The sequence below is a fragment of the Aulonocara sp. 'chitande type north' Nkhata Bay genome, linkage group LG19 (assembly GCF_057382095.1).
Source record: "Aulonocara sp. 'chitande type north' Nkhata Bay isolate Kocher_YH1m ecotype deep benthic linkage group LG19, A_spYH_male_GT1.1, whole genome shotgun sequence".
In the NCBI taxonomy this organism is placed as follows: domain Eukaryota; kingdom Metazoa; phylum Chordata; class Actinopteri; order Cichliformes; family Cichlidae; genus Aulonocara; species Aulonocara sp. 'chitande type north' Nkhata Bay.
In genome coordinates, this window is record NC_141362.1 from 1494481 (window position 1) to 1510598 (window position 16118).

Sequence of the window (16118 nt, forward strand, 5' to 3'; positions counted from 1 at the left end):
CCACATAACTGACTAAAGAATTCATCACAACATGAAACAAATATGCGATATATGAGAATGTTTCTGCAGCAGCTCAAGTCAGGAGACTGCAAAGACACTGTACCTGTCCATTTTGCAGAGACCCTTCAGTCACAAGATAATAAACCAAATAAGAATGTGAGTCATTTACTCAAAAAAGTCAGCTGGTACAACATACCTTAGCCCTTGTTGGAGATTTAAAGCACCTCTGCAGTTGCTTCATTTCAGACACTGAAGCTGGGCATCCCCATTTTTATATTGTCTATGTAATTGTGTTTTTCATAATCACTATGTGTAACACAACATACTAGTCCTATTGCACACTGCATTGACAGTGTGAGATCAGTGTTTTAATATCATCGTGACATGAATGCAAAAACATGTGCTCACTGACTGGATCTGTGGGAAATCGTTCAATAGTTAAAATATCATCTAAGCTAAATGTTAAAGTATTTTTAGAAGAAATAGAATACACTGTCAAAATAGGAGTGTCAGTGTGTTTTTGGCCAAAGTCATGAATATTCTTTCATTACCTTCATGTGAGAGTTTACAATAAGCCTGTATGCACTTTGTTGGATTGAATTTACGCAGCAGGGTTTGTAATGTATCTAATCACATGCATAAGACAACTCCTAAAATATAAGTTGTTTACACTGAGGCAGGTAGGACATAAACCATAAAACCACAGTCTCTACATTAGATGAGTGAACTTTTAACTTTGACATTAAGATGTCCATGCTGGCTCAGTTATCTTTAGGTTGAGTATACCAGAAGCAGGCCCTGTGCGAAAGACCAGCCATAAACATAAACATAAACTCTCTCCACATGGAAGAATTATATTGAATGCACTGTTTGGAGTTGGAACTGTTGGCGTGGGAGAAAGGAGTAGGGTGGGGGCAATGTCCCGTCGAGAGGCAATCAATGCTTACATCCTGTGAACTCTGCATGTAACACGGGAAAGCACTCACAACAAACAAGCAGCCAGAAAACGCACAGCCATATAGAACCAAAGAGAGAGGAGAGTTCTGGGATGTGGACTGGAGTTTTGGATGGGCACAAAAGAACCTCTAGATAGCTCAATGGGGTAGCCGTACAGACCCATTTGGTTCCCAGGATAAACATAAACACAATGAAGTGCATCAAGAGGCCAAGAGGGAAGCCATACCAGTGACATGTAAGTGCTTCTGAAATGGTTGATGCGTTGAAACGAAAAGATCTGTTATGTCATCCTCTCCAATGAGGCCCTGAATGACTCGCGTAAGCTAGTTTTCTCAAACGACCAAATTAGTCTTCCCATATGGAAAATAAAGAAAGAAACTTTAGTAAATGTTTATGTTTAATATATGTATTGTGTGTGTTGTAAGACCTATATTCTTTATACTGTGATTTACCTTAAAATGTCACCTATTTGATTTTCTCAGGCTACATAATTATAAGAACAGGGATGATATAACATAAATTAAAAAACCTATTATTGGATTGAATGGGAAACATTTTTTCACTCATTGTATGTACTTAAAGTTTTGCATTTTGTTGTGGTTATTGTAAAGCAACAGAACATTTTTCCAACTGAATTTATGACTTTGTAAATAATAACACAAGAGCATTTAGTTTGCGTATCTACAGACACTAACATCCAGTGTATAGTATGCATTTCTATTGCCAGTCCCTTTTTTTCTCAGGCCTTGAAGCAAACCAGGTATGGTTTAAAGAATAAAATCATTGGCTCAAAGTCATCTTGCTTTCAAACAGCCCTAGACTCTTGTGTGAATTTCTATGAGGATAATGATAATGTTAGTGGAAATGGACTGCATTTATATAGAACTTTTCAAGTCTTACCAACCATTTAAAGTGCAACATGCAACATTAAACAATATATTCATACACACACATATATATATAACCATATATTCAACTTTTGTCTACCTTTCATCCATGCTCAATTTAGAATCCCATTTGACCTAACATACATATCTTTGGATTGTGGTAGGAAGCTGGAACACCCAGAAGAAAACTGCGCAAGCTAGTCATGGGTCTCCTCACATTCCTTATTTTTTTTATGCTTATTTACGTTAACTATAAAGCTGCTGTGTTATAAAACAGCAAAGTCCCACTGTATCTTCTCTTAGCTCTTCACCCCACATTTGATGCAGTTTTTAGTTTATTGCTGAATTTGTACACAAACAGGTCAAAATTATATCAGCTGGGTTCATAGGCTGGAATCTTGGTTGTGCGTTGTCCTGCATATAAGGGCATTGATGTGCATGCTCTGCAGGGCAAAATCTGTGCAGAAAAGTGTGCAGGCCATTGTTTGTTTGCAACCATTCTGTCTTCTTGTGTTTTTTGTATTTTTGGCGCTATTTTAATGATTATCAGAAAATACAGTAATCACATTGGTATCTATAGAATTGTCATAAATAGTAGAATCTGTTGATACAATGAACAATATTTAAAAGTTAATTTAAAAGTTAATATTTAAAAGTTAACTGTGCATGGTTCTAGCCAACATGCACAGCGGCATGGTGATTAGCACTGTTTCCTCACAGCATGAAGGTCCTGAGTTCAATTCTGCCATCAGGCCCGCGTCTTTCTGTGTAGAGTTTGCATCGGGTACTCCAACTTCCTCCCACAGTCCAAAGACATGTAGTTAGTGGGGATAGATTTACTGTAAACTTGGATTTGTGGTAGAGAATGGATGGATATTAAAATGTATTGTGTTTTGTGTGATAATGGGTTGTGTTTGCATGCTGTATCTCCACAGTTTGAGTATGTGACAGTGACATGGTGAGAAGCTGACCATGGGTGACTGGAACCTGCTGGGCAGCATCCTAGAAGAGGTCCATATACATTCCACCATTGTGGGAAAGATCTGGCTTACTATACTCTTCATCTTTCGCATGCTTATTCTGGGAGCAGCTGCTGAGGATGTATGGGATGATGAGCAGTCAGAGTTTGTCTGCAATACTGACCAACCAGGCTGTAAGGCAGTCTGCTACGATCGTGCTTTCCCCATTTCCCTAATTCGCTTCTGGGTCTTGCAAGTGATTTTTGTGTCTGCGCCTTCACTCGTCTACATGGGCCATGCTCTTTACTGCATTCGTTCATTGGAGAAGGAACGTCACCGACGACGGGCCCAGCTAAAGGAGGAGCTTGATGAGGCTGAGTTGGCGTTGGATGAACAAAAGCGGGTGGAAAGAGAGCTGAGGAGATTGGAAGAGCAGAGGAAAGTGAAGAAGGCACCTCTGAGAGGCTCTCTATTGAGAACATACATCATCCATATCCTTACACGCTCCGTGGTGGAGATCTGCTTCATCCTGGGCCAGTATATACTATATGGTGTCCAGCTGGAGCCTCTCTATAAGTGTGAGAGACTGCCTTGCCCCAACAGCGTAGACTGTTACATCTCTAGGCCCACAGAGAAGACGATATTTATGGCCTTCATGATTGCCATCGCTGGTGTCTCACTTTTCCTAAACATTCTAGAAATATCCCACTTAGGTATCAGGAAAATCAAACAGGTGTTGTATGCAGAGAGGTACACAGAAAATGACAGTTTGATTTACAAGTCCAAGAGGAAGTCATCCCTACCACATCTCTGTGTAACAAGCAATGTATCACCTCACGATGGGCCTTTAACTCAAACCTTCAAAGTGATTCCAGGGGCGGACCTGAAACCGAGTCGTTACAACAGTGGGCTCAAAGCCAATCAGGACGCACCAAGACACAACAGCTTGGCTCATGTGGGGCACAGTCAAACCATCTATATCTATCCCCAAGCAAGGAATCCACCCACGTCTGCCCTGAGCTGTGCAATCCAAGCTCCCCAAACTAGTGAGGGTTCAGAGGTCCCCACAAACCTGGACCTCAGTCAAGCCTGGATCCCTGTCATGTCCACTGCAGATGGGACTCAAACAAGCCACAAGGACATTCATGAGGAAGACCATCCTCACCCCAGCCATTTGGAAGCTCTGCTGGCCAGTAGCAACGTCAGGCCCAGAGCTATTCCAAATCTTAATGAAAATGAAAGAAGGGAGTCAGTGGGGAGCGAGTTCCTGATCCCCAACACTCGGAAGACTAGCTTTATGATCAGGCCGCCATCTGAGAGCTTGTCGTCCATGACTGGCTCCACAAGTCCCTCCTTACATACATCAGAAGAGTCAGATGAACTGGGGTCCTTGCAGGGAGACATGCCGATGATGCCACCAGCCGGAGGCCGAAGAATGTCAATGGCAAGTAAACAGCAGTCTCATGTGCCTAAATAACAGAACACAATTGTCCAGAAAGTTGACCTCAGCTATTCAAAGTCTAAATTAGACTGTACAGTACTATAATTATATACACACAGAACTGTATGTGTAATTGTAGATACTCTACTTGTGAATCTAGCTAAGGCCCAGTACTATCGATTCAGTATTCTGTGGAAATAATGATTAGAATTCCAAATTCCCCTAAATTATTAGAGATAAAGGCATTAAATGGCTTCTCATTTGTTTGACCTCTTGTCAGAAATTTAAGGACAAATCAGAGTTACAGAGTTGGCAAATAATTATTTCACTATAATTTTAATTGAAAAGCTCAAAATGTCAGTCCTAATGAAATATTCAAAATTGGAACATATTGTATTTTTATTTTATAAGACAAATTTCATGCATGGTTTGCCAATGTTTAATTGTTCTGAAATTAAGAGTAATTAGAATAGATTAGAAATTAAGCATATATGTTAAGCACACATGCTTTAACAGATTTTTAAATAACACTGCATTAACCTTAAGATCCCATGTCTAACTAAACTGGTTGGTCCAAAGCTGCATAGTAGCCCTGACACAAATAAAATAAGTTTTATAATAAAAATAATATAATAAGTCATTCATCTTTTTGCTTTTTCTGAATGTGATGAAAATGTGCCAATACATTAAATGTCAGAGTTGTCTTTTTGTCTTTTCCAGAGTATGTTTCTGGATATCTCCTCAATCATGAAGAAGTGAAGAGATAAGGCTAATGTCATGGCTGTAAGAGCTGTTGTCCACAACCCAGCTAGGTCACAAACAAGGGAGAAACTGTATCAATGATCCAGCCATCAACATTGATCCACTCGAGTCACATGTGGCCCAAACCACTCAGCCATGATGAGGCAGCAGACTCAGTGCCAAAGCACCTTACAATGTCTACATGTTCACATTAATAGAAAAGGATTTTTTGAAAATGGACATCTTTCAGTGTGTTGGCCAAATTTTTGATAATTTTTAAGCAAAAAACAAAAAGAATTATTAATCATTGCGCTTAAGAGGATCTGTTTGTTTCTGTAACATGGACTTTATAAGCTTAAATACCTTTTCTAAGTCAAAGACTTCATTAGAATGTGTGTGTGAGTGTGTTCTGGTTGCTCCTACCTTGGTGCGGACCAAAATCTGAAAGTTACTGTACTGGTGGGAACCAACAGCCCTCATGGAGACCAAAATCCAGGTCCCCACGGGGTTGAAGGCATTTTTTACACTCAAAATGTGGTTTTAGTGTCAGGGTTACAGTTGGGTTATGATTAGGTTTAGGGTAAGAGTTAGGTTTAGGCATTCATCTTTGATGGTTGGGGTAAGGGTAAGTGAAAACATTATGTCAATGGGATGTCCCCACGAGAATAGCAACCGCAGACGTGTGTGTGTGTAGTGCAGTGCAGTGATTTCATGTGGAGTTATACTTTATATTGTATTAAAATGAAATATTTATTAGCAAAACAAAACAAACAACCCCACAAAAAGCTTTTTTCAACAACTATTTAAACAAAATACACACAAACACACACACACCACTATGGAATTTCCATGCTTTTTATTTTATTTTTCAACAACGATTGCCCAGGCAAAATGTATGTTTTTCTCATATCAAATAACCAAGGCATGGCATTGCACAATAGTTACAAAAAAAAACTAAACACTGGTCATTTGAATATTCAAAGATAAAAAAGAAATGAAAAATACTAAATCTGTTTCTAACAGTCATGTTGCAGGTAAAATGAAAATGTAAAATGTACAAATACTATAAAAAGTTACAAACAATGCCACAGAAGCTGTCTACTTGTCTGTCCTATGGTCTTTACTCATGAAGAGGTATGCTGAAGCATGCAGGTAGATACATGTTAAAAGTGTGTTCAACTGTTTATTTTTGTTAACTTTGTTTTCTTAAAACAACAAGTTCACAATCCAAGATTCATTCATTCTGTAAACTGGCTGGATAAAATAGGTAACGCTATTAGTCTGCTATCAGATATCAGATCACTGCAAACTGGAGGCATCTGAAACTTTAATGAATGTCAGAAAACTCTTCCCATATACCCAGTGCTGTGTGCCAAATAAACACTGTCTTCAATTTCCTGGTAATGCTGACAAATTTATCTTTCAAAATATAACATTACATAAAATAATTTAAAGTACAATGATATCATTTTACCATAGTAACTAGGGGTGCAACGATATTCGTATCGATATTGAACCGTTCGATACAGTGCTTTCGGTTCGGTACGCATATGTATCGAACAATACAACATTTGTAATTTATTTTATCAACTTTCCTTCTGACGATGCTGTCTGTGTTGAGCGCTCAGTGAATCTGCGTTCGACTACTCCGCCTAGGCTGCACTGTCGAGCGCAGATCCACTGAGCGCTCAACACAGACAGCATCGTCAGAAGGAAGAGCGCAGGGCACCTCCCCCACCCTCATTCAGATGTGGCGTTTGGAATTATTTTGGTTTTCATGTGATGTATGACCCTGAAGGTAAGCGAGTCATGGACTAAAGTAAAACAGTATGTTGGATGTGCCACGCAATGCTCAATTACATGGGTGGGAACTAGTGTGTTAGCGCAGTTAGCTCGTTAACGTGTTGGCCGTCTAGCCCCATGCACGGGGCGATCGGCGGTAGCTCGTTAACGGAGATTTGCCGTGTTGTGGCGTTAAGGTCATTTCAACGAGATTAACCTGAAAGCACTAGTGGGAACACAACGAATATGACTGCACATTTACGCCGACATCATCCTAGTGCAAAGACAAAAACAATAAGCATGCTACTAACTTTAGCCGAGTCATTTAGACAGCTGTTAGCACATGATTCTCCTCATGCTGCTGATAATATAGCCCAGAAGAAGCGGATAGTATAGCTTTTATTTTGGAAAGAGACATTTCTCTGTAATAAACTCTCTTTTCCAAAGATGAGTGATTCCTCAATCAGATACAGGGCTCGCAATATCGCTAGCCCGACGTCCCGGAGCTAGCGATCTTTCCAGTCGGGCTACCAAAATCTATCTCTGCCCTGCCCGTCGGCCTATCGTAGGAAGGAAAAATATATGTCAATGCTTTTGCATTCTTTCAGAAATGTAGCTGGGTAATTATGTCATTGGCATCGGTGAGCCACTGTCAATATGTGACATATTGAAGTCGTGTTTGAATTTGCGCTTGTTTTTTTGCTTTCACTTTGCAATCGTGCGAACTGTGTATAGAGAGCGACAGCACTGATCTGTGAGTGATGATAATTTGTGCACCAATTCCTCTGACATGGTCTTATTAATCGTTAGCTTACTATGCAAACATGACAAGTGAAATCTCCCGCAGCTTAAACATGTGAGAGGTTGATCGCGCAGAGAATCGCTGAGCTTATGTGAGTGAGTGTGTAAAAGCAGCAGTATATATATTTTAGTTCTGCTGAGCCAAATAAGACAGGTCAGGGTGAAGAAGTGACAGCCAAAGAAAAGCTTACCACAAAACGGAGAAGTTATGACAAATCAGACTATAAGGCAAAAAGAAAGTGCAGCTTTATGGTTTCATGGACAAAATAATTTCTGTGGCTGCAATATGACGAGCTAAATAACCAGGGCTGCACATAAGTGGTCCGCAGGTGCGCATTCGCTGTCAAAATAAAAAACACGCACAAGGGTTAGGGTTAAATTTAAAAACTGTACTTTTGAATTAAAATATATATTTATAATTTTAATAAATGACAAATTAAAAAGGCATGAACATTTTTTTTGTATCGAAAAAATATCGAACCGTGACACCAAAGTATCGAACCGAACTGAACCGTGAATTTTGTGTATCGTTGCACCCCTAATAGTAACATATGCTGCCCCGATAGTCTCTGGCTTAAATTTACATTTGAAATGGAATTACATGCACTACATGACTGAAAATATTTATCAAAAAGACTACTAGACATTCTACAAATGTTGTACCCTGACATTTGGATTTCTAAAATTCAGACCACCAAATGATACCTTTTACTTCACTGAAGTGAAACCTTCAATTAAACCAAAATCTTGTTAAATTTACAGCCAAAACAAGGCACAGAATCACTGCATGAAGTTTCTTCATGACTGCACAAAGCGCATGTGGTGAACAGGAGTAAAAAAATATGGCAACATAATTCTATGATATGACGTTTTCCAGTCTTACAGCAGTTTTATATCACTCCTTTATTAAAATTAGGGATTAAATATTCCAAAATGTACAACAAAATTTAATGTTGACTCAAAGGCAAGTGTAGGTGATATTATGATTGCACACACTACATTCCCAAAAAATATCAAAACCCCAAATATTTATCACATATCTTTGCAATTAGTGTTTTTTCCCCTCACAAGACATTTTCTTTTAGAAACCAGACATAAAATAGGTGGGTGTAACTGGATTAAGCATTTTATATTGACCTCTTTAAAATTTGAAGGTGTTTTGTAACAGGGAAAGTGAATATTCTGTGAGAAACAGTGTTGTAAGCTCATCAACAAATATGGATCAGATTAATTAGATCAAGTGTACATCTCCTTTATCCAGGAGGACATTTGAGAAAGCATTGGGCATATGAAAAAAACCAACACACACAAAGGAAAAGAAGTTATAGCACATAATCTTATGGATAAATACAAATAAAAACAATGATAGATGTATGATACTGTGAGATAACCCAACACATTTTCAAAACAAAGTGTTTTTAATTTTCAAAACATCTATTTATTTCAAGTAATTTTTCCATTTCAGCACTTTTATACAAACCATGCATGTTCTGTGATTATTCCACATTTTCATAACAATGTTTCCCAGTTTAATGATGTTTCTTAATTACATAAGTTTTTAATATATTGATTGCTGGCTCTCAATATTTTCAGAGGGGAGGAAATGGAAGGTTCATCAATAATGAAACAAAATGCCTGAAATAAACTTGTGGAAATTCTACTACTAGACCCCGGTGATGACAAAATTTGATTGCCTTGTTTTGTGACACTTACAGTGCAGTTTTTTATAAGAGCAGTGGAATTTCCAGTGAATAAAATATTACTTTGATGGTTAAGCCTATACCCTCTAGCAGCACCAGTTAGAATCCTACTCTTATCACAACGTCTTGAAACTTTTAACCAATCTAAATAAAACATCATCATTTCTATTAAAATGAACTATCTGTGTTAATTTTATCACTACAGTTAAAAGACCATTTACTACACTACATTGTAACTGACTCACACCTCTTTATGTTAAAATATTACAACTTAAAAGTACAAGTGACTTGCAAATAAAGAACAGTGTGTGTGGCAATAGTGAGTGAGGGACCTGCTCATGTAATTGCCTGTCATTCTCATGTGTTAAAGCGGGCATGTCAAGCTCACATCCTATCCATTAAGAGTACTTTTTGAATTTAAATATCCTATCATCTTTGCCACACTAATAGCTTCACATTTACATAATCACACAGGGAAGTTTTGACTCTTTAGTTCCTGGGTTGATATCTGAGAATAAAGATGAGTGTCATATTAGACTTTCCTGTGCTAAAAGTGGCACAACCCACATTAAAATGCCATGGGCATGCTTCATCATAATGTTCACTGTGTAGCAGCAACAACACAGACACCAGCAGCACTCACCCCTGCCACGTGCCTCACCATTGACATTTCAACAGATGAATCTGGCATCCCTTTAAATCAATATGTGCCAGTGTGCTTGAAACTTTGAACCACCATGCAGTATTACAGATACTGATGCGTATGTAGAAATTCACTATTTGCTTGGAGTTTCAGCACATTGAAATCATTTGTTAATTTGAAACTGAACATGCTGCACTGAATACTTTTCAGCACAGTTGTCTTATGAACAATGCAAGATGAGTGCAATTTAATACATAATTACTACAAACACTAAAATATTACTAATACAATAAATACATGGGTCAAAAGGAAAGAAATAACAGAATATGATTTCCTTACACTTCTCCTTCTGAGCATGGAAAGTTATAAATTCTATTATCCAGTTCCACAAATAGATTCTATGTACTGGTCTTTTAAACTGTCGGTTACAGATCGTACCAGTATAACTGAATTTTAAACCCTTTATAATGGTTAATGTATCCCAATGATCCAAGACATTATGACCTCTCTCAGACAAAGCCAATGATTATTCGATTATTTTATAATTTCACATGTCAACAACTGGGATTTACTAAAGTTTAAAATCCAGCAAAAACAGTGACTTCTCATTGTTAGCATGTTGCAATTGAGAGAAATGCCTAGCCTAATTTAAAGCCTAATTTTCTGGGGCTAATCAAACACAGTGGTAATAGTGATAACATGGTCAGCAAACCATTTGGGAGGAGCTTCTTTGGAATCACCAATCTTTCCTGGCCAAATTCCCAAAGAGAAGAATCCAGATAAACAAACAACAAAAACATCTCTGTAGAAATGATCCATATAAGATGATAATTTTTTAACAGTGTCTATGGCAATATTGAAGTGAGGGACTAGTTCAATCAAGCACAGTAATAACATGGTCAGCAAACCATTTGGTAGGAGTTTCCTACCAATCTGGATATAAAAGGAAATTCTGCATAAAGCTTGTCAGCAGATGGAAGCATTAGGTGTCTCCTGGTAGACAGCTACACTCACGTTGGACTTTGGTGTGACTGTGTGAAACAACCATGACCAACACCAGCTGACGGCGTGTTACCTCAAATCATCACAAACTTTCGAAACTTCTCATTGGACACCTTGGATTCTGTTGCTCTCCACTCTTCCTCTGGAACTTGATTTTCAAATGAATTACAAAATTTGCCTTCATCTGAAAATATGACTTTGGACCACTGAGAAACAGACCAGCTCCTTTGCTTTTTACCTTAGCTCTGGTAAGATGCTTCTGACATTGTCTTTAATTAGATGGTGAATTTATAAAAGGAGCAACATCTGTGCATGGTGCTTTTGATGCACCAGTACCAGCCTCAGTACACTCTCTGTGAAGCTCTCCCAAGTTTCCAAGTGGATATATGCTATTTATACTATTTTACTCAAGCTCAACATTATTTTTTATGACTTCTGATTTTCAAATGTTTTGAATGTAATGAATACAGAATATATGGAAGTTGATGTTTTTTATAGGAAAAAACTTTTCGCAATATTCAAATATTCTTATATGCAGTAGTAACTGTTTTGAGTTATATGCTTTAAAATCAAAGGCAGTAATTTCTTTGTAAGCTTTGTTAAAGAAGGGCCAGCAATTAATACTTCATTTTAGTTTTTGTCAGGATCAAGTGAAACAGGTCTCTCTAGAAACCCCAAACCCAGTTTGACCACCAGTTTTGACAAGGATGTGCCAAGCTTAATTTTACAGTTTTTGCATTCTGATTTTTATACTAAACTCATATTAGAAAGACCAAGTGAGAAAACATTTTAAAAATCTTCAGGAGAAATATAAAGTAACCCCTATGGAAACCATCTATTGGAAACCACTTAGTTGGCTTCATACTTAATTTTAGTGCTAAAGTCACAAAGCATGTAACCAATGCCACATCTTCCCCCTCAGATGTACTGGACAGTGCTTTGACTCTGTAATGTATCTCTGCCTCTTTAGTAGAATCATTTAAAAAAAACACAGAAGAAGAAGATTTAAAAAAATACACAAAAAAGTGAAGATCAAGTCTGACATAAGAAACGCTAAATGCGTATGACAGCTCATTTATTTGTTTTTCTCCCAATGTGAAATTTTATAAATACAGAACTTTGGTAACATTTTACTTTAAAGTCCTGCATCACTTAACAGTTACTGCATCAATTTATAGAGTCAAGCCTAAACTGTTTTATATAATCAGATTCACTTCAATAGTTTAAGAGATACGTATGTTTTTCTTTTTCAGGCCAATTAGCCAATTGTTGATTACAACATTTAGATGGAATATTTGTATCATTAATTTCATTATCTGTCTAAGGTGCCATGGTCTGCAAGAGAGTGTGGATACCCATGCAAAAATATCCAGGAAAGTCAGCATGGCTTAGCTGAGCTCTCACTAAAATTAAAAACATTCAGACTTGTCCAATTATAGCTCCATTGTTTAACCCAAACACCAGAAAGATCTCTAAAAATGGCTTTAGTGGTTTTAGTGTGGATTTATGTCATCTTGGTCATGCCCCAGCCATAAGTAAAGGTGGGATTCCTTAAAATATAGATATTAGAATATTTTTTTAACAAATTCCAATTCATGGTAAAATAACTGGAGGAGCATCAACACACTGAAGTAAAATGGGTGCATATTCAAAACAGCTTAAAGCTACTTTATATAAATAACATTAATAGAAATAATAATACTAAACTAAACTTTTCCACATTTTAGTGGTTCAAACTGAAAACTGACTTACAATATATCCAAACATTTACCACAAATCATTTTGCACATAAGTAACTGTCAAGATTAGACAGGACTGCAAAGTAAAGTTCAGGTTTATGTTAACAAGCATATTACTGTACATTCTGTAGAATTCCTGAGTTTAGCCTCCCATGATGCATGAGAGAAGAAGAGAATCCAATGGAACACAGAAAGAGAGAAAGCTGCCAGTGCTTTTATTTTATACCAGTCCAAAAAATACCTGCTGAACAATATTGAAAGACAATACTGGTATCATTCATTTAAAAAAACAGAAAAGAAACAAATGCTTTAAATATCAAAGTATGCACCGATCGTGTCATTTAGCCCCAAACTCTAAGCACAGTCTTGTCTGTTGTGTTCTTCTGTTGTGCATTTCACAGTCATCTCCTGACAGAAATCCACTGTTACAGTGGGGCTACATACTTCGTCAGTAGATTCAAGCACTAGTGAAAGCTCAGGATCCTCCTGCCTTAAAGGCAACATCTCCTCTGCGGGCTGCCTATCCTCTAACCCCTCCTGATTGGCATTCAAATTAGATGTACAAGCAACCTCACTTTGTTGGGTCACAGGTGACGTGGGTTGGACAGACCCGTCCTCAGTTGAAGGTGATGAGGGGTTGGATGTGAGATCAATGCTGGCAAAGTCGGGTGATGGCTGGCTGCCCTGCACCTCCCTACACACTTGCTGGGAGAGGAAAGAGAGGTTCTGCAACAGCTCGGACATACAAACCTTCAGCCTGTTTCGCTCGCTAAGCAGCTTCTCCTTCTCACGTACCTGGGTTCATAAGACAAAGCATCATCAGGTTATCATGACATTGCTGTTCCCTCATTGCTGATCACTTCATCAGGTTAACTGCAGCCCACTTCCTATCTGGCCCCACACCGATCATTACAGTTATAAGCCTGTGAAGAATCTTTTAACTCAATCTCATGTCTACACGAGCAGCCTCTTTGCTTTTCAATAAAAGTTGCAACGTCAAGTTTAGACCTAGTAAAATTTATATATCATATATTGTTACATTACAGACAAGTGCTTACAAGATTGATATTAGTGAGTTTCTTAATAGGCGTAATAGCACTGGAGCTGGGAATCAATGTAACAACTGTCAATATATTCCAACAGATATTTACGTACAGCAGGAAAAACCCCTGCAAAAGTGGACTGACAATGATCCACTATTGCTTAACATGAGAAAAATCAAGGAGGGTTTCCCTTCTGGCAGTCTTTAGTAGTGACGCCATTTAATTTTCTTTTTTTTTTCAAATTAAGATTCCACTAAGGTGGAAGCCTTCCACCCCTTGGCTTTGCATTAAAATTCTGAGAGGAATTGGTGACAAAGGGGAGCCCTGGAAAAGTCCAACTTCCATTGCAAACAAGTCTGCCTACTTGCCAGCAAAGCAGGAAGTCACTGCAGGTGTATGGTGTGTAACAGCAAGCTGGATATCGCATACTCCCACAGAGTTCCACAGAATTCCCACAGAATCCACAAACCAAAGGTGGACTTGTTGGGCAAACTCGCATGCACCCTGAAACAAGAGCTAGTTCAAAGTTCCATGACCAGGGTCATAGTGTAGTGAGATATTAATAATGATGATAATCTCCTTTTCAGTATTTTGGAGTAGACTTTTCCAGTGAAGCTGAGTAGCATGATCACCCCATAAGTGGAGCACACCCTCCATGAATCGCTAGTCCACACAGGAAAGTACAAATGGAGAGGGTGAGTGGAGGCACTCACACAGATTCTGTCACTACAGCATCTGTGTTAGGTCTGTTATTCCAAAAAGCCAAATATAATAAATGTGAGGTTAGTACCAGCATTTGTGGATTTAAATTATAGTTCAAGCTTATGGATCACTAAGGGTTTACAAAATGCATGTAAAAAGAAAAATACATTGCACCGGAATTCCTAAAACAAAAAGAAAAGAGGCAAAAAAATATAAAAAATACAAAAATAAATAATTTATTACTCTATATAACATATAACATACTCCGATGGACCTCAAGAGCAACTTAGTTAGTATCTTGCCCATATTTGGCATGCAGACTGGAGCAGCCAGGGATTGAACAACCAACCTTTCAATTAGTAGATGACCTGTGGTACCTCCTGAGCTACACCCACACCCATATTGTTTTCTTTCACCATATTTACAAATTCCCTGTAAAAAGTTCATACTTTTAATTGCTTTTAAATCTGTGAATGGCTTAGATACATTGTTAACACGCTCACTGGACAGACCTGTAGAGCATTAGCTTTTCAATGTGGATACTGGAGAACATGTTATATTAAAATATGGCTTAAGAAGTGTCACATTTCCATTTTATACCCACAAACCTGTGTGTATGTGTATTAGTTGACCATACCAGTTTGTGAATCTCACTCTCCAGGTTCTGGATGCAGTCTAGCTTCCTCTTGCGACAGCGCTGGGCAGCAATGCGATTTTTGCTGCGCCTGCGGATGTCATGGATGAATTCCAACTGTTCTGAGTTCAGTTTATGCATCTTGATGAGAATCTGGAAGTCATTGCGTGGCAAGTTGGTGATCTGGTCCACAGGAAAAGGCAGCTTCACCTACAAAAACCAGGTCTTTATTGCAGTCTATTTAATTTTAAACCAAATGAATCAGGACTGTTGCCATGGAAATTAAGAAAACTATATTTTATGCTTAAGATATTTTCTATTTACATTTACAAATATAGTTTATATAAAATGCTGTTTGGAAGTCTGCGAACCCTCAAATGTTTCCTTTTTTATTTTTATTTTGCATAAATATGACCTAAAACATTAGATTTTAACCTGTCCTAAAATTAGATGAAGTGAACTCAATCAAAAAAAAAAAAATCATACATACATATCTGCAATTTTTCTATATCTACGACTTCAGTGGGATCACACACTCTGATCTTTTCTCTGCTTTTTGCAGATGATCTGGTTTTGTTGGTGTCACCAAGTGACAACCACGAGCCTGCACTGTTGAGAAGATGTAACTGAGATGAGAAATGGCATTTCTAACTCTGGAGTCATGGCTCTCACCCGAGTGGCTGTCCCAAGTGGAGATGTTCAGCTGTCTCAGGGTCTTGGTCATAAATCATTATATTAAGTGGTGCCCCCAGTAAAGTACTTAACTATAAATTTGAATATTTTTACACTGTGAATATAAGACTTCAACATAGAAAGACTTATTATAGACATAACTGTTATTAGTATGTGTTCAGAAATGGAAGAAGTATCAATTGCTGCAGTTGCATGTTGTCAGATGGAGTGCACTGTGATATAAAATCCACTAGATGTCAGTATTAGTATTGCTGTTTGTGCACCAGCTCAGGCACAAAGAACAGAGACTATCGGCTTACCTTTCTATGCAACTCTGCCTTATCAAAACGGTTATAGTTCTGTGTATTCTTCTTCTTTCCATGGAAACACACTGACATTTTTTTTTATCTATTGA

At 37.9% G+C, this 16118-nt stretch overlaps 2 protein-coding genes across 2 annotated transcripts in view; one reads left to right on the plus strand and one right to left on the minus strand.

Annotated features, from left to right (window-relative positions):
- Window positions 1-1006: 1006 nt before the first annotated feature.
- On the plus strand, window positions 1007-6631 carry LOC147306275 (gap junction alpha-10 protein-like). The gene is made up of 3 exons (XM_086275928.1): window positions 1007-1192; window positions 2780-4247; window positions 4965-6631. The coding sequence occupies exons 2-3, from the start codon at window positions 2817-2819 to the stop codon at window positions 5001-5003; spliced, it is 1470 nt and encodes a 489-aa protein (XP_086132054.1). The 5' UTR covers window positions 1007-1192; window positions 2780-2816; the 3' UTR covers window positions 5004-6631.
- Window positions 5825-16118, minus strand: part of LOC147306276 (transcription regulator protein BACH2-like) — a 68075-nt gene continuing 57781 nt past the window's right edge. The window contains exons 4-5 of the mRNA XM_086275927.1: window positions 15035-15241; window positions 5825-13447 (exon numbers count right to left, since the gene is read on the minus strand). Coding sequence (XP_086132053.1) covers window positions 13007-13447; window positions 15035-15241 — 648 coding nt within the window. The 3' untranslated portion in view covers window positions 5825-13006. The remainder of the gene's footprint in view (window positions 13448-15034; window positions 15242-16118) is intronic.

Excerpts from the sequence above, each read along its gene's own strand:
- LOC147306275 (XM_086275928.1), top strand. The coding sequence starts at position 2,817 with ATGGGTGACTGGAACCTGCTGGGCAGCATCCTAGAAGAGGTCCATATA. Across the intron at positions 4,248-4,964 it reads GAGGCCGAAGAATGTCAATG|AGTATGTTTCTGGATATCTC; the intron begins GCAAGTAAACAG and ends TGTCTTTTCCAG.